Consider the following 19,706-nt stretch of genomic DNA (forward strand, 5'->3'; position numbering starts at 1 on the left):
TGAGCTCCTGCATCTAACTGGAAACTATATTAACTGCAATCTTTGGCAAATCAGCGTAAATTCAATGCTAGGCTTTTTATTTTGGAAAACAACATAATGATAATATTTCATTTTTCATGTTTGTTATTTGAAATAAAATCTGCCATGCAGATTAGCAGGCACCTTCCCCAGACTGACAGAACCTGCCATTATGCCATCTTCCGTTCCCATCATACATATCTGGCAGTGAACATGGAATTATGACTCTGTAGGCCTTGGATCATCAGGGCACAACTCACAAGTCAATTCCATCCCCTACTGTGGCACTTGTGCTCAACCTGAACCAGAATGGAAGACACCATTCCCTGTATGTTTGATCCTCTTGAAAGAATCCTTTCCCGGTTTACAAAGGGAGGCCCTGCATTATCTACCAATTTATTGGGCGTTGATGTAGGAACCAAGTGATTGATCCTTCAGTCAGCATAGCCAGTATTTCTTTTCCTGTACCATTGATCAGCACTAGATTTCCTAATATGGTGCAGGCTAGCTGTATTGGAAACAAAGATATTTACCAGAATGTCCCTGCTCTTTGCTTGTCACTAGTAATTGCTCATCATTATTCCATGTCTGTGCAGTGCTACCTTCTTAACTTTATCAGTACAATCTTCAGTACCTGTGCTGGTGTTCAAAATTGTTGGCAAAAGGGATGCAAAATATTTTTATTTTACTGCATTGACATAACCCAATGATTATAAGAAGTAACAAACATTACATTGTTGTCTCAAAAAGACACTTTCAACTCAAGTCATTAACAATTGTGACTTTTGGATGGTGCATCCACAATAAAGTTTCCCCTTTAAGGATGTGTAACATGCCTGAAGTACTAACAACAGATTCTTATGTTACCAGGTCAATGAAAATTTTGAGTTCCAGTGGGGTCAACACATATTTGATCCAATGCCTGTATAATTGATTACAATGAGTACCAATCAGATCTCGTGATCAACTAAAAAGGTTGATATGGTTCTTATGAATTAATTACAAGTATTGGTCAAAGAGATCTTGCCAAATGCATTTATGTTCATATCACACCAAAGATATTCCCATGCCTAGTTTCTGCTTATTCCATGCATATGAGGCAGAGGTAAGGAATTCAGTTTGTGAAGAAATTTCAATATAAACCTGCCTCTGATGGCTCAAAAATACACTTCAATGGAGTTCCAACTGACTTTTTTCAATTTGCATGGGGGATGTGATTATCTCTGGCCATTTATTGGCCATTTCTAATAACCCTTGAGAATGTGGTGTTGAGCCACATTCTTGATCGCTGCACTCCATGTGGTGTAGACACACCCACAAAGTTCTATATTCGGAATTATGGCCCAGTGATAGTGAAGGAGTGAAAATATAGTTCCACTTCAGGAGTATTTGGGACTTGGAGGGAGACTTGCAGGTGCTGATGCTCCCTTATTTCTGCTACCCTTGGCCATGACATTGGAGGGTGCTATCAAAGAAAATGTTGATAAGCTGCTGCAGTGTATTGGGTAAATGGTAAACATTAATACAGCTGTATTTCAATGATAGAGGGAATAAATGTTTAAGGTCATTTGGGTGCTGATCAAGTCATCCCCTCCCCCACTCACCCATTGTACTCTATGCTACTTCTCCCCACCCCCACCCTCCTTTAGCTTATCTCTCCACGCTTTAGGCTCACTGCCTTTATCCCTGATGAAGGGCTTTTGCCCGAAATGTCGATTTCGCTGCTCCTTGGATGCTGCCTGAACTGCTGTGCTCTTCCAACACCACTAATCCAGAAGTAGGTTACTTTGTCTAGTATGGTATCGATCTACTTCAGTGCTGGTGAAACTGAGCTCTTTCAGCAAAGTGGAGAGTGTTGTAACATGCACCTGACTTGAATCTTGTGGATGAGGTGTCAGAGATTAGTTAGTTGCCAAAGAATTTCCAGCCTCTGTCCTGCTCATTTAACCACTGTACTTATTGAACTGGTTTATTTCTACTTCTGACCTGACCAATGGTAACTCTGAGGACATTAATGAAAGACACTCAGCAGTGATAACACCATTGAATGTCAATAGTACCTGGTTAGATGCTCTCTTTTTGGAGACTGTTATTGTCTGGTATTTATGTGGCATGAATATTCCTTTCCAACTACCATTGCAAGGCCAAATATAATCAGGACTTTCTCCATTCAGATCTGGGTTACTTCACTATCTGAAAAGTTGCAAATTGTTCCAAATATTGCAATTATCAGTGAATATCCACACTTTTGACCTTACGGAGGAAAGTTCGTTGATGAAGCAGTAGAAGACAGCTGTTGCAAGAACACCGCACCAAGGAATTCCTGCAGTGATACTGCGCATCTGAAATGATTGCAGTTGTTGGAATTTAATCAACTTCCTTTGTGTTATTTATGACTTTAAGCAATGGAATATTTCCTTTTTGAATCCCTTTAATGTCAATTTTTCAAGGGCATCTTGATGCCAGTCAGTACTACTCTGATGATCACTGTGCTCTCTTATAAATCATTTCCGTTATTATAATAATTGAAAATTCAGAGAGACTTGGATGATCTACCCCATGTCCACCTCTGCAGCATGGCTTTACATTAGGCAAGATTGATAGTGTGGAAATGTATTCTCAATAGCAACTGAAAAGACCTTATGAAAAGTCATGTTGAAGCAACAATCCAATCGGAAATTGCTCATAATTAGCTCTTAAAGTATTAAATTAGAAGTCATGCTCAGCTAATACCAAATGGTTGTGTGTCTATTGCCTTTTTGCCTGACTGACTATTTTATTTGCATAGTTAAGAAAACATGGCACTTCAAAAAATATTTTATTGTGCAATTTTCTGAGATATTTAGGCATAACATGGTGTAAGTATTTGTATTAAGGAAAACCCGTAAGAATGATTGGAAAGGAAGCATTATGGTGGGGAGAATAAAAATGCTATTCTAGGATTGAGTTGAAGGGATGAAGTGAAGTCAGTTTTATTCCACATCTGACTCTGATCTGTAGAAATGTAACGTTGGCAATGGATATAGTTATGGATAAATTCAGTTCCCTAACATCTTGGTGGGCACATTTATACGCCACTCCCACCTGCCACAAATATAAAGAAAGATAATACACCATGAACCCTTAATGCTTAACACTATGAGTATATTATCAATAAAGCAGCCTGATACCATAATTTACAATTCATTTGTTGTCATGATCTGAGTTTAGATCAAAGTCATACAGTCATAGAATCATACAGCTGTACAGCATGGCAGCAGACTCTTCGGTCCAATTTGTCCATGCTGACCAGATATCCTAACCTAATCTAGTCCCATTTGCCAGCATTTGGCTCATGTTCCTCAAAACCCTTCCTATTCATATACCCATCCAGATGTCTCTTAAATGTTGTAATTGTACCTGCCTTCACCACTTCCTCTGGCAGCTCATGCCATACACACACAAAGCCTCTGAGTGAAAAAGTTGCCCTTAGGTCCCTTTTAAATCTTTCCCCTCTCACCTTAAACCTATGCCCTTTAGTCGACACTCCAGGGAAAACATCCCCACCTTGTTCAACCTTTTTCTATAGCTCAAACCCTCCAAATCTGGCAACATCCTTGTAAATCTTTTCTGAACCCTTTCAAGTTTCACAACAACTTTCTGGTAGCAGAGAGACCAGAATTATATGCACTATTCCAAAAATGGCCCAACCAATGTCCTGTACAGCCACACCATGACCTCCCAACTCCTGTACTCAGTGCTCCGACCAATAAAGGCAAGCATACCAAACACCGTCTTCATTACCCTATCTCCATGCAACTCCACTTTCAAGGAAGTATGAACCTGCATTCCAAGGTCTCTTTGTTCAGAAACCTCCCCAGTTCCTTACCAGTAAATGTGTGAGACCTACCCTGATTTGCCAAAATTCAGCACCTCACATTTATCTAAACTCCATCTGCCACTCCTCAGCCCAATGGCCCATCTGATCAAGGTCCTCTTGTACTTCTTTGCTGTCCTTTGTACCTCCAATTTTGGTGTCATCTGCAAACTTACTAACTATACCTCCTATGTTCAAATCTAAATCATTTATATAAATGGCAAAAAGCAGTACAGCATGATCCTGTGGCACATTGCTGGTCACAGGCCTTAATTCTGAAAAGCAAACCCCCACTACCACCCTCTGTCTTCTACTTTTGAGCCAGTTTTGTATCCAAATGGCTAGTTCTCCTTGTATTCCATGTGATTAACCTTGTTAACCAGTCTACCATGAGGAGCCTTGTCAAATACCTTACTGAAGCCCATGTAGATCACATCCACCACTCTGCCTTCATCAATCCTCTTTGTTACTTATTCAAAAAACTCAATCAAGTTAGTGAAATTTGCCATGCACAAAGCCATGCTGACTACTGTTAATCGGTCATTGCCTTTCCAAATACCATAATTTCCAAATACATGTAAATCCTGTCCCTCAGGATTCCCTCCAACATCTTGCCCAGCACTGATGCCAGGCTCACCGGTCTATAGTTCCCTCGCTTTTCCTTAACACTTCTCTGAAATAGTGGCACCATGTTAGTCAACCTCCAGTCCTCTGGTACCTCACCTGTGACTATCAATGATACAAATATCTCAGCAAGGTGCCCAAGTCATTTAAACACAAATTCAATCTCAGTAATAGTTCCTCCCGACACAATTTTTAAAGTTAGGGATGCTTTCTCTCTTTCACAAATGGTCATTACCTTCAAGTAAAGAATTTCCTTGAAAGTGTGTATGAATTTTCTCATAAAAAGAACCCTTCATTAAGGCTCCCCAAATTCCAATTCTCAAGGTCTCATTCCTTCCTATCTCTGTAACCTTTACCTATCCCACAACAATCCAAGAATTCTATATTTCCACTAACTGGTTTCTGGTGCATATCTCACACCTTTTATCCCAGCATTAATAACTGCACCTTCAAATGTCCAGGCCATTCGCTGAGACAATCCTTTCATAAAATTTCTCTATTTCTGTCTCTCCTGCTATTAACACCTATCGTTGATCACGTCTTTACTAATTTCTCCTTATAATCTCAACAATAATTTTAGTGTGATTAGCTTTCTGTGAAGCGCGTTGATATATATTTCTGTATGAAAGGTGCTATGAAAATACTAATTATAATTCACACATCTTGAAGAAATAATTTCTTTGTTCTTCAGTTTGGGTTCATATCATTATCTATAGACACATAAACCAACAGTCCTCTGTCTCTATCTGTCAAGTTATACCCTAATCAAGTGTGTGTTTACAAAAGGGGTCTTTTTCTTATCTCTCTAGTCTCTACCTTGTGCAGGCGTCTTCGCCGGCGAAACCTCAGCAGTTCTTTATGTTGACGAGACACAAAGTTAACAGCTGCATATTCCAACAGTGCAGAGAAGACAAAGAGTAAGCAGACAGCCATCCAGATGTCAATGGCTTTTACATAGGATACCTGAAGTAAGGAAAGACAATTATTATTTGTGATGCTGTTATTAGCATCCGCATATTAGTCAGATAACCAAACTTTAGTTGCTGTTCCATTCAACAGAGTTTCATTTGAATAAGCCTTTTAATAATTTTCCACCACAACATAATTTGAAAGAGAAACAGGAGTTGGAAGCACAGTTTGATTCACTAAGAAAGACCTAAAAGAACAGAAAAAAGATATGAGCAAGTGATGGGAAAGTAGGTATTGGAAATATTGGGATTGTCCAACAGATATTGTCAGGAATTTCTCACAGATACTGAGAACTGAAGGGCAAGAGAAAGTTTTGAATAAGAAAAAATTGCACCCACAGTCTGTGCATAACTGCTTCAAACATGGATTTCCCTCTTCCCTGCCATGATATTGGTATTTTTATTATTCGAAATGGCTCAAGCAAATCTCTAGCTGTAATAATTTCATTATCCTTATAGACCCAGAGGACATCTATATAACTCTCATTTTCCTTTTTCATTTGATATTACTTTAAATTATTTTTAATCATAACAGTTACCCTAGCATAAAAGCAGCAAATTCTGGAAAAAAAAGTCAACATATCTAGCAGGGGAGGTGCCGTAGTGATATTGCCACTGGCCTAGACTCTAGAATGCTGTCAAATGTTCTGGCGACATATGTCCAAAGCCCACACTAACAGATGGTGAAATTTAAATTCAATAAAAATGTGGAGCTGAAGGCTGCACTGGTAATGACCATATGACTACTGCCAATTTGTTAAAAGACAAAAAAAAACTATCTGGTTCATTATAGGGAAGGAAATTTGCTGCCTATCTAGTTTGGTCTAATATAACTCTAAACCCACAGCAATGTGATTGACTCTTAACTGCCCTCTGGGCAATTTGTCCTGGTTTAGCCAGTGATACCCACATTGTCTGTGTACAGACACCGAGAGAAGAAAAGAAACGGAGTTAAAAATTTTCAGGTCATGACCATTCATTAGAACAGACAAAATATTTTGACCTGAAACAATAACTGTCTCTCTCTAAAGTATTTCCAGTATTTTCTGCTATTATTTCAGAATTCTACCAAATGCAGTATGTTATTTTTGAATTAAGTTTGGTAGGCTGTACTCTATTATTACTTTGGAACAACTAAATTATTAAAATCCATATTTTTTGAGTTCTCTGTTCACTGTCAAACTAAAATAGTTATTTCCCTCAACCTTAGTGCAACACAGCGTATGGGTGGCCCAGTGGTTAGCATTGCTACCTCACAGTATCAAGGACCTGTGTTCAACCCCAGCCTTGGGTCACCACTTGTGAGGAGTTTGCACCCCCTCCACATGTCTGTGTGGGTTTTCTCTGGGTGGTCTGGTTTCTTTGTGCAGGTTAAATAGATTGGCCGTAGCAAGTGTGGGGATCTGGATGGAATACTCTTTGTGAACTCAATGAACTATTTCTGTACTTTAGGGATTCTACAAATAATTCTTGCACATTTTATTATTCTAAAGACCCACATCATATTGGCTAACTTTTTCAAGTGAAGATATATTCTATTGCCTGAGTTTTTCTTATAATGTAGTCTCTGAGACGTGCAATTATCCTTATTACTTGATGCTGAGTCTTTTCCAGTCTACCTATATTCTTATGAATGTGTTTAGAAATTGCATAAAATACTTCAGATTTGGCCTCACTAGTAACCTATGTAAAAAGCTATTCCCAATGTTTTAATGTAATATCCAAAATAAACAGAAGTACCCAACTATATAATTTATTTTACTGCTGCAACTATTCTTGGGAAATAAAGCAGGGCAGGTGACTGAGGTGTCAGTGGGGGAGCACTTTGGGGCCAGCGACCATAATTTTATTCGTTTTAAAATAGTGAAGGAAAAGAATAGACCAGATCTAAAAGTTGAAGTTCTAAATTGGAGAAAGGCCAATTTTGACGGTATTAGGCAAGAACTTTCGAAAGCTGATTGGAGGCAGATGTTCGCAGGTAAAGGGACAGCTGGAAAATGGGAAGCCTTCAGAAATTAGATAACAAGAATCCAGAGAAAGTATATTCCTGTCAGGATGAACGGGAAGGCTGGTAGGTACAGGGAATGCTGGATGACGAAAGAAATTGAGGGTTTGGTTAAGAAAAAGGAAGCATATGTCAGGTATAGGCAGGATAGATCGAGTGAATCCTTAGAAGAGTATAAAGGCAGTAGGAGTATATTTAAGAGGGAAATCAGGAGGGCAAAAAGGGGACATGAGATAGCTTTGGCAAATAGAATTAAGGAGAATCAAAAGGGTTTTTACAAATATTAAGGAAAAAAGGGGAATTGGGAGAGAATAGGGCCCCTCAAAGATCAGCAAGGCAGCCTTTGTGTGGAGCCACAGAAAATGGGGGAGATACTAAATGAATATTTTGCATCAGTATTTACAATGGAAAAGGATATGGAAGATATAGACTGTGGGGAAATAGATGGTGACATCTTGCAAAATGTCCAGATTACAGAGGAGGAAGTGCTGGATGTCTTGAAATGGTTAAAGGTGGATAAATCCCCAGGACCTGATCAGGTGTATCCGAGAACTCTATGGAAAGCTAGAGAAGTGATTGCTGGGCCTCTTGCTGAGATATTTGTATCATTGATAGTCACAGGTGAGGTGCCGGAGGACTGAAGGTTGGGAAACGTGGTGCCACTGTTTAAGAAGGGCGGTAAAGACAAGCCAGGGAACTATAGACCGGTGAGCCTGACCTCGGTGGTGGGCAAGTTGTTGGAGAGAATCTTGAGGGACAGGATGTACATGTATTTGGAAAGGCAAGGACTGATTCGGGATAGTCAACATGGCTTTGTGTGTGGGAAATCATGTCTCACAAACTTGACTGAGGTTTTTGAGGAAGTAACAAAGAAGATTGATGAGGGCAGAGCAGTAGATGTGATCTATATGGACTTCAGTAAGGCGGTCTTCAAGGTTCCCCATGGGAGACTGATTAGCAAGGTTAGATCTCATGGAATGCATGGAGAACTAGCCATTTGGATACAGAACTGGCTCAAAGGTAGAAGACAGAGGGTAGTGCTGGAGGGTTGTTTTTCAGACTGGAGGCCTGTGATCAGTGGAGTGCCACAAGGATCGGTGCTGGATCCTCAACGTTTTGTCATTTACATAAATGATTTGGATGCGAGCATAAGAGGTACAGTTAGTAAGTTTGCAGATGACACCAAAATTGGAGGTGCAGTGGACAGCGAAGAGGGTTACCTCAGATTACAACAGGATCTGGACCAGTTGGACCAATGTGCTGAGAAGTGGCAGATTAATTCAAATAAATGCGAGGTGCTGCATTTTGGGAAAGCAAATCTTAGCAGGACTTATACACTTAATGGTAAGGTCCTAGGGAGTGTTGCTGATCAAAGAGACCTTGGAGTGCATGTCATAGCTCCTTGAAAGTGGAGTTGCAGGTAGATAGGATAGTGAAGAAGGCATTTGGTATGCTTTCCTTTATTGGTCAGAGTATTGAGTATAGGAATTGGGAGGCTATGTTGTGGCTGTACAGGACATTGGTTAGGCCACTGTTGGAATATTGCATGCAATTCAGGTCTCCTTCCTATTGGAAAGATTTTGTGAAATTTGAAAGGGTTCAGAAAAGATTTACAAGGATATTGCCAGGGTTGGAGGAATTGAACTATAGGGAGAGGCTGAACAGGCTGGGGCTGTTTTCCCTGGAGCGTCGGAGGCTGAGGGGTGACCTTATAGAGCTTTACAAAATTATGAGGGGCATGGATAGGATAAATAGACAAAGTCTTTTCCTTGGGGCGTTGAGTCCAGAACTAGAGAGCATAGGTTTAGGGTGAGAGGGGAAAGATATAAAAGAGTCCTAAGGGGCAACTTTTTCACGCAGAGGGTGGTATGTGTATGGAATGAGCTGCCAGAGGATGCGGTGGAGGCTGGTACAATTGCAACATTTAAGAGGCATTTGGATGGGTATATGAATAGGAAGGATTTGGAGGGATAGGGGCCGGGTGCTGGCAGGTGGGACTAGATTAGGTTGGGATATCTGGTCAGCATGGACAGGTTGGACCGAAGGGTCTGTTTCCATGCTGTACATCTCTATGACTCTATGACTCTCTAACTACTTCACATTTGCTGCACAAATTTCGGGCAATGTTAAAAATCAGACAACGACAGGTTATAGCCCAACAGGTTTATTTGGAAGCACTAGCTTTCAGACCGCACTCACCTGCTTCCAAATAAACCTGCTGGACTATAATCTGGTGTGGAGTGATTTTTATCTTTGCCCACCCCAGTCCAACACCAGCATCTCCAAGTCATAATTTCTGGGGACATAATAATTCCAAGTCTCTTTCCTTTCCAATCCCTCTCAATGTAAAGCATTTCACACTATTCCATGTTTCATCATTATCTGCAATGCCAGAGGCTACATTATGCCTCCATTAATTGAAGAGGCTCCTTTGGGTAATTCTGAATATATTCTGTTTATTTTTTGGTTTCGTGATGTGCAGGACAAATCTATAGGGGACCAAGTGATGGGCCTATGACTGAGTTTGGTCGAACCAGCCATCCATAGACCCATGATTCCTTTAACTGTTTGCACATGTTTAAAGTCATAATCTTTATCCAGGGGAGCATTCAACAGAAGCATGTGGTGTCACAATGTCTTCCTCCAATGAAAAATGAACATTGTTTTACATTTTTGTTTTCATTTGGATTTTCCTCAGATCCTATAATTTTGGTTTAGTTTTTGTTATTCTGTTTGCTTCTTTCCTTTTTTTTAACAGACGTCCAGTCAATAAAGTTCAAGTGGCATTGCTATTTTTTGGGGAAATATTTTACGTATTCTGGCGAGTTTCAAGTTAACCTAATCCTGTAGTTCTGTTGGCTTCTTCTGTGCTCAACAAATATTTCCAGTCCAGTCCAATGTTCAATATGTTACCTCACACTGAGCTGAAGTATACTGATGGACTTGGGAAACAGGAGTGAGACTGCTTTCAGGCTTAAACCCATCTCCAGTGGGAAACTGATTAAAGTCTAGATTTTCATGTCTGTGAGCCCTTAACTAACATGGAGATTGACTCCCAGTTTTCAGAGAAGCATCCAGCTGCAAAGCAAAGTAAGTAAGTGGGAGAATGATTCAAGAGGAAGGCATTTTTCTAAATACATTTTCAAATTTTAACAGAAAAAATACAGTAAGTAACTAGCCACAGAGTGGGTGATGGTGGTTTGGGAAATATTGGGCCCTTCAATAGTCTGTACTTTGGCTCAGTCAGTCAGTCAAATATGGCAAGCTTGTAGGCCTTATAAGAATGCTTAAAAATGTGTTGCTGGAAAAGCGCAGCAAGTCAGGCAGCATCAAAGGAACAGGAGAATCGACGTTTCAGGCATAAGCCCTTCTTCAGGAATGAGGAGGGTGTGCCAAGCAGGCTAAGATAAAAGTTAGGGAGGAGGGACTTGGGGGAGGGGCGCTGGGAGTACGATAGATGGAAGGAGTTTAAGGTGAGGGTGATAGGCCGGAGAGGGGGTGGGGGTGGAGAGGTCGGGAAGAAGATTGCAGGTCAAGAAGGTGGCAATGGAGGAGGCCAAGGACTTGCATGTCCTTGGTGGAGTGGGAGAGGGAGTTAAAGTGTTGCCAGACCATGGAGGAAGAGCCTGGAGGAAGAGCGCCTCATCTTCCGCCTAGAAACCCTCCAACCACAAGGGATGAATGCAGATTTCTCCAGCTTTCTCATTTCCCCTCCCCCCACCTTTTCTCAGTCCCAACCCTCAGACTCAGCACTGCCTTCTTGACCAGCAATCTTCTTCCCGACCTCTCTGCCCCCACTCCCTCTCCGCTCTATCACCCTCACCTTAACCTCCTTCCACCTATCGTATTCCCAGCACCCCTCCCCCAAGTTCCTCCTCCTTACCTTTTACTTAGCCTGCTTGGCACACCCTCCTCATTCCTGAAGAAGGGCTTATGCCCGAAACGTCGATTCTCCTGTTCCTTTGATGCTGCCTGACCTGCTGCGCTTTTCCAGCAACACATTTTTAAGCTCTGATCTCCAGCATCTGCAGTCCTCACTTTCTCCTTATAAGAATGCTGACAAGGCCCAGTCTGCTGGTGGGTGCCCAGCTCTGGACAGTTGACCAATCACTTTCAAAAACTGAAAATTGACCGCAGAATTCCAATGTGTCTCCACTAAGGCACCAGTCCAGGTGAATTTCCTACTTCCTTGTGAAGGTGATGACCTTCCTGGCATCGGAACACACCAGCTAAAGCAGCACTTTCAGGAATGGGGTGAAGAAGACAAAAAGCCAGCACACTGATCTATTTCATAATTTTTAGCCCCATCCATAGCAATCCTTGGCAATAATAAATCCTGAAAGTTTATCCCAAAATGTCTGTGCCAATTCTCAACCTATTTAACCGGCAGGAATAATTGCTTCAAAATATTAGCAGTTTCTTATTTTCTCACCAACTGCATTCAAGTACTTATCTGCTTGTATTGCTAGTAGCTTGCTTGATCTGGAAGCATCAAATAACTAAGAAGGCAAGACTGTGGAGCACCACTGTGGATCAGTGCATCCTTATTACAGCAATTCCACATATCACTGTCCTTTCCTGTTGATCAATCATTTTCACTCCATATAATCTGTAATCTTGCACCAGCCAACATAGGTCTGAATTTTCTCCTCTTGACGTTGAGCAAATCTGCCTCTGGGGGTCCAAATGGGAGGTATGCATGGCTTAAGCTGCACACGTTTACGCCTGCCATGCCAGTCCTGCTGTGCTTCATGTTTCATTTAACAGTGAGGATGGCAGATTATGAACTGGCACTCGACAAATATGATTTTGAGTTTGTTGTTTAAATATGTTCTCCAAAGACAATTTTCCCTAAGATTGCTATTTTCACCAGAGGAGGGTGGGTTCACAAACCATACCATGTTAAGAGATTTGATTGACTCAATCTGTTTTTTTAATGCATGTGAGTCTGTCCTTGTGACATAGATGACAAGATTAAATTGACCAGCATTGTGTGAGTGTTCACATACATTAGTGTTCCTTTATCGAAAAATGTCCTTCGGCATTCAGCAGTATGGAAACTCAGATAATTATGTAATTGGGATATACTGTGGTTTAATTTACAGATTGATTTAATGTTGTGATATCTGCTGAACGTTTGAAGCAGTTTCCAGTATCCACCAAGAATAGAAGCAGTATCACAAGTCTTTAAAATGCTCACAAAACATTGATCTTTCCAAATCCCTTTTGAGAAGAATTATCCCTTTTATGAGCTCTTAAAGTGTAAGTAGAATACATGCATTCATACAGTCATTGAAAACATTTCTAATTCAACTGACATGCATTAATCCTGTACAAATAAGCAAACAGATTGATGAAAATACTTTAAAGAAAGATATGCTTATTTGAATACCATAAAACTGTCAAACAAAGCTAGTATGTTCATTTGCAGCTGTTTAAACAATCCCCTACAGAGCTGAAGCTGAAGTGAATCTCGGATCTCCACTAGTATTCATAAAGAGACCATTTGCTGAAACTGGTTCTGGCCATTGTTCAGTCTATTTTATTGATTCAGATGCCCATGGGAGTTGAATGAGAGGTAATGGCTGGAAGCGCTAACAACCATGAAGCAAATTGGGCTCTTGTCCCAAGAAATGAGGTTGCACCATACAACCTGCTCACCACGGCATTGGTCCACTTTTGTTGCTGCATTAGGCAGTGGCAAGGCTGACTCCAGGCTACTCTTGATTCTCAGACATCAAAGTCCAGATGAATGGGCTGCCTTCCAAAGTTGGCATCATGATGTTGGAAGGTAATAACTTGCACTTCCTGAGCTGAAGTTAAGCCCATAATGCAGAAAACAAAGGTTATGCATTGAATGTTGTTATAAGTTATATACATGCAAAATTCCTGACAGAACAAGACTTTAAAACTACATGTAAAATATGTTAAGTGCTTTTGATTTATACAAGACAACTTTGCCCTTCCCTCAATTTATGGTCTGTTACCTTTGGTAGAGATGCTCGGGATCCTGAACTCTGAGTGGTCATGGTAAGCACAGTTGTAATTCCTAGACCAACACGTGCTGGTGCTGCATCCATATTGATCCAGAAGGAGACCCAGGACAGGATAACAATGAGGAGACTTGGGATATACATCTGGATTAAGTAGTAACCCATCTGTCTTTCCAGGTGGAAACGTGCCTCTATACAAGTAAATTTCCCTGAAGTGAGACAGAAAAGTCAATGTGATATGAATTAGATTAGTTTTAATAAAGTCCACATTGTTTCAAGGATTTTCAGTGTGTTTCAGAGAAACTGTCTGCATTGGTGGTAAGGTCAATGACCAGAGAATACAGATTAAAGATAATCAGCAAAAAAAATCAGAAGGGCGATGAACAGAGTTTCGATTTTTTGGCATATTCTTTTTTTTGACATGGAAGCACATGGAGTGGTGGAATCAGATTCAAAGTAATTTTCAAAAGGGAACAACAGTACATGGATAATACCACGTGCAAAGAAATGCAAAGCAATGGGGAAAGGAATTGCACTCATCCAGGCGCTGGCAAATACTCCATCACACTTCTGACAAGCTTTGTAGATGCTGAAAAGCCTTTGGGTAGTCAGAAAGTGCAGAATTTCAAACTTCTGACCTGCTCTAGTACTGTCGTTATTTATGTTGCTGATTCAGTTAAGGTTCTGGTTAATAGCAATCTCTACAATGTTGATGGTGGGAAATTCAATGCTGGTTAAACATTAAGGAGAGGTAATGAGACTCTCTTATCGGAAATAGTCATTGGTTGATACTTATGTCCCACTCATCAGCATACACATGGTGGTTATCCAGATCTTGTTGCAAGTGAGTACGTATGAGCTAAGTGTCTGAGCTTTTGTGAATGGAACTGGACATTTAATGTATTATTTACTGTATAGAGATGTTGCATTCTCCTCAGTGGGATTGCTTTAGTTAAACAATGCGTATGAAATTGAAAGAAATACGTTTTAAAAACAGCACATATATATGACAACAAAGTCAAGAGTTTTATTTAAAATGTGTACAGATTAAGAGCAACTATTGTAAATGTTACATTTCTAGTTCCCCCAAATCAATCACATTATGACCTGAGTGAATAAATTGGCACAGCAAGTGATTTATCACTCAGTTCCAGACTTGCAACAGCAATTTTGTTGCCTCTGGGACCTGTGTAAAATTTAGATATTTATTCAGCAAATTGTAACACATTTGGCATTGGCAAGTGCAAAAATCCATGAAATGCTATACCACATCACATGCTTTCCTGATAAAGCTGAACATCAAAACAAAACAATTTAACAGACACAGAATACCTTGAGTCAAAAATGCTAAATAATGATTAAAGGCAAATTATTTACATTTTTTTATTGATTGGATTTAAATGTCTTGTTTAAGTTATCCAAAAACATTATTAATGCAATGGAAGACTTAAATCGGAAAAAGAATAATTTGCAGCACAGAATTCTATAAACTCAATAATAAGAAGGTAAAATCTATGGTTATAACAGGCTCTAACATTTAGCCTTGCAGTGTTAAGTGTTTATGCACAATTGCTGAGAAGATAATGTTTACCAAGCCTGTTGTTATGGCACCTTGCACATCATGTTGGTGACAATGTTTCTGGTTATAATACTGACCTGTATTGTAGTGCTTTGTGCAGTCTCTTAAATCTTTTTCCTCTTGGAGAATAAACTGTGGTAAAGTTAATCCGTCAGCTACTTGTACAGCTTTTTCATCCCATTGAAATATCAAATCATTCATTGTGTATCCAACTGAAGGATAAAAGAGGGAAAGAAATTTCATATTTGAAAACCATAATACTGCAATACTGAGCATTTGAAAATTCTCATAAGGTTACATGAGTCACTTAGAAATATGTATAATGCCCAGCATGTGCTATTTTTCATATTTTTATCAATACTTTTTTGTAAATCTGTAGTGTTTTAAGATATTTATTGAAGTCAATTATAACAATAGGAGAACAATTAGGGGCAAATGAACAGTTTCTCTAAATACTCCAAAAAAGTATAATGAACAGGGGTTAGAAACAGAAGACTAGCACAAATGGAAATGCTTAAAAGGTTTCTGTCACCTAAAGGTAATTCACTCTGAAACTCAGTGGCACTTTCTGGGAGACAGAACATTGGTTTCAATGGTGGGAAGGTCCATGAAGACATGATAAGCAACATTGGTTGCATGTGGTGGGATGGACAATGGATAAGGTGATAAAAAGCAAAATACAGTAGACACTGGAAATCTGATAGCAAGACAATGTTTCATTATTTTCTCCAGCAATATCCATTATGGAAGTGAACTTTCACTCCTAGCTTAACTCTTCCTTTTTTTTTAACTTGACGGAATCTTTCCAGGTATTATGGTCTCGAGATTTCTTGCCTGATTAAAACTTAATTTGAACTGAACTCAGGTTGCTAGTGACCCATGGGCTACTTTCTCAGTCGGTCATAAAAGTTCAATCTTGTGGTGGGGGTCCAAGATGGCCGCAATCTGATAGGTCTGCTGTGCTGAGGTCTGCACCAAAACCCAAGTAAGGTAGGCTTTCACACCCCCTCACTAGTCATCCGTAAGAAAAATCGATAAAACAAAGTAATACAAAATTCCTAGAACCTTTTCGATTCTAACATTCTGGGAACAAGATGAAGATGAATTAAGGAAAGGGAGCGAGAGGATCTCAGCAAGCAAGGAACTCCCCTACAGTGCCAGGCACATCCGCGGCTGCAGCCCTGGCTCCTGTGGCGACGCCCTTGAACCTGTTGGAGCAGCAGAAGCTAGTCTCAGAGTTTGTAAAACTTCAAGAGAAAATCGAATCGGTGCTGGAACCAATCTCTGCCATGCTACAAAAGTATGAGCAGAAGATCCGAACGCTGGAACGAAATGTTGAGGTAGGGGAACAAAGGACCCGGTGTCGGAGATCACAGCGGAGAATTCGGAGGGGTGGATCCAAATACTGGAAGGCCAGGTTCGGGCCCCTGCTGGACCAGGTCAATGACCTCGAGAATCGAGGTTGAAGGAAAAACTTATGGATAATCGGGCTCCCAGAACATAAAGAAGGTGAGAGTCTGGTCAGCTTCCTTGACCAGTGGGTCCTGCAGCTTCTGGGGTTGGGAATCGAGTCGGGCCGAGAGCGTGTGGAGCGGTCCCACCGAGTCACGATGTGCAGGTCTGGGTTGGATCAGCACCCCTGCCTGGTCCTAGTGTGACTCCAGTGTTATAAAGAGAAGCAACTGATAATGGAAGCCTCCAGAAGGCTGGGAAAAGACTCACAGGCTCTGGTGTATAAAGGTTCGAAAATTATTAGATTAGATTAGATTACATTACAGTGTGGAAACAGGCCCTTCGGCCCAACAAGTCCACACCGACCCGCCGAAGCGAAACCCACCCATACCCCTACATTTACCCCTTACCTAACACTACGGGCAATTTAGCATGGCCAATTCACCTAACCCTGCACATCTTTTGGACTGTGGGAGGAAACCGGAGCACCCGGAGGAAACCCACGCAGACACGGGGAGAACGTGCAAACTCCACACAGTCAGTCGCCTGAGGCGGGAATTGAACCCGGGTCTCAGGCGCTGTGAGGCAGCAGTGCTAACCACTGTGCCACCGTGCCGCCCACTATGTTTTCTCAAGACTTCTCTGGGGCTATAATCAAGAGGAGGAAATCTTTTGATGAAGTCAGGAAGCGATTGAGAGATTTGAATATCCAATATGCTGTGAGGTACCCAGCAGGATTGTGCTTCAACCATGGAGGGTCTGTTTATAACTTTGACTCAACAGAGAAAGTAAGGGATTTTTTGACTCTTTGAAATAAATGATCTGGGTCAGGGGGAAAACAACAAAGCTATGGACAATGGCCTATCATTTCCTTTTGTGGTTGTTGGTCCTACAGCCCTGGCATGGCTTTGATGTAAAATTTCCATTTTTTTTCTCTTTTTTAGTAATTTTTGTTATTTTTTTGTTTCCTCCGGTGAGGGGTGGAGTTGATGTATGGAGGGGATGAGGTGGGCATCTACTTTTAACTCTCACTTATGTAAATAATAGTTTTTCTTTGTTTCTGTATTGCTTGGGTTTGGGGAGCAGCCATAGCTGGAAGGAACCAGAATGGTTGTAAAGTTTGGGACGAGTGCCTCTAATGCGCAAGGGGGGAAATCTCCAGCGATTCATTGTTTATGTGTTTCTTTGTTTACTTTAAGAGTATTGGTTAGTTTTTTAAATAGTTTTGGTAGTGTCTTTAGTGGTAGTTTCTGGATTTTATAAATTTTGTATTCTCTCCACTTAATGCACCATGAATAAGCTTCTTCCTTCCAGGGTGGGGGAGCTGCGGATCCGCTCTGGCTAGTGGATCATTTAGATGATGCACCTGGAACATAAAAAGGAGCCATTCCCAGATCAAAAGAAAGAAGGTGCTCTCAAACCTCAGAAAGGAAAGGGTTGATATTACCGTGTTACACGAAACACACTTGAATGACAAGGAACATTTGAAGTTACAGTAGGGAGGATTTGGTGGGGTATTCTTCTCCTCTTTCAATTCTGAAAGCAGAGGAGTGGTCATACTAGTACAGGTGAATCTCCCATTCCAGATAATGGAACAAATTAAGGATGAGTATGGGCAGTTTATTATCCTGAAGGCCTTAATAAACAGGGAAGAGTATGGCATCCTGAATGTCTATTGCCTCCCGGCACACTTCCTTAAATTCTTGATTGAAGCAGTCTCCAAATTGATGGCTCTTGGGGTGTGCCATATGATTATAGGAGGAGACTTCAACCGTCTCATGGACCCTGAGGTAGACAGGATGCCAAAGGATCTCTTGGGTATCTCCCTACAATCCAGACAGCTAGTAGGCTTGTGTGGGGAGCTGTGGCTGGTGGATGTGTGGAGATGTCTCCACCCTAATGGGAGCAATTTTACCTTTTACTCCAACCCGCACAAGTGCCACATGAGAATTAGTATGTTCTTTGTTCCGTTGACCTATCTGGATTCAATGTTATCCTGCAGGATTGGAAACAGCCATTTCAAACCATGCGGCAGTGTACCTGGATATAAAGATCAGGGATAGTAGAATAGACACGCAGCACTAGTGCATGGATCCATTTCTTTTGAAGCAAATTTATAGAATACTTCACAAGGGAGCTTAGGACCTTCTAGGACATCAACTCGGGTGCCATAAGTAACCCATCGGTGCTTTGGGAGACCACCAAGGAGTATTTAAGGGGTTTTGTTATTCCATACTCAGCTCCCAGGAAAAGGCAGAGAGGAGAGCAGTAACCATTGCTGGAGGCCGGCTGAAAGCAGCCGAATCGGCATTTTATGAGAGACCATCTGTGGTTAAGTTAGAGCCAGCCACAGCTCTCCAGGCTGCTCTGAATTCAATACTTACCCAGGAGGGAAGTCTCCTTTGCGAAGCAAAGGTTATTCGCATATGGGGATAAGCCAGGTAGATATCTGGCATATCTGACTAGGAAGAAAAGTACCCCGCAGTCCATCCTGTCTATCAGGGCGTACTATCACTCGTGAGTTGACAAAGATGAATGCCATATTCAGGAAATTCTATGCAGTGTTATACTGGTCAAATGGCTATGCAGATGGAATAGCAAGGATGGAATTCTTTTTTTGAGAATCTGGACCTCCCAGGTATAAATGAAAAGCAAGCCTCCCTTTTGAATGCACCCTTAATAATACAAGAGATACAAGAGGTGGTAAGGCAGCTCCAAAGTGGCAAAGCACTCAGCCCGGACACGTTTCCAAGTGAGTTCTATAAGGAATTCATAAACTTTGGCCGAGCCAGTATTGGGTATGTCTAATTATTCATATAGCCAGGGCTACCTCTGCCCTCTCTAAGGGAGGCCAAAATCTCTCATTCTCAAGAAAGGTAAAGATCTTGTGGAATGTTCCTCATATAGACCTATCTTACTGCTGAAAGTAGATTTTAAAATCCTGTCTAAAACACCAGCTCTGAAATTGGAGAAGGTATTGCTCACTATTATAAAGGAAGACCAGAAGGATTTTATCAAGGGTCATAGCTCTTCCAATAATGTCAGGAGGGTGTTGAATATAGTGCAATTATGTCAGCAGAGGTCAACTCCAGGCTTGGTGATCTCCTTGGACACGGAAAAGGCATTTGATCAGGTGGAATGGCCATATCTTTTGGTCTTGGGGGGGGGGGGATGGGGTGGACTTCACTAGGTGGGTCACAGTGCTATATAA

General features: G+C 41.0%; 1 protein-coding gene across 4 annotated transcripts in view; it reads right to left on the minus strand.

The window, feature by feature from the left end:
• The window catches only part of glra1 (glycine receptor, alpha 1), a 168,825-nt gene that overhangs the window by 57,915 nt on the left and 91,204 nt on the right, over positions 1–19,706 (minus strand). For 3 of the 4 annotated variants that reach the window (XM_043703245.2, XM_087995196.1, XM_087995197.1), the window contains 3 exons: positions 15,121–15,255; positions 13,459–13,673; positions 5,315–5,461 (listed from right to left, as the gene is read on the minus strand). In XM_043703245.2, coding sequence (XP_043559180.1) covers positions 5,315–5,461; positions 13,459–13,673; positions 15,121–15,255 — 497 coding nt within the window. The remainder of the gene's footprint in view (positions 1–5,314; positions 5,462–13,458; positions 13,674–15,120; positions 15,256–19,706) is intronic. The other variant, XM_043703247.2, reaches the window with a different exon arrangement.

The sequence above is a fragment of the Chiloscyllium plagiosum genome, unplaced genomic scaffold (genome assembly GCF_037043375.1).
Source record: "Chiloscyllium plagiosum isolate Xiang-an unplaced genomic scaffold, Cpla_swu_hap1 HiC_scaffold_16, whole genome shotgun sequence".
NCBI classification, from domain to species: Eukaryota; Metazoa; Chordata; class Chondrichthyes; order Orectolobiformes; family Hemiscylliidae; genus Chiloscyllium; species Chiloscyllium plagiosum.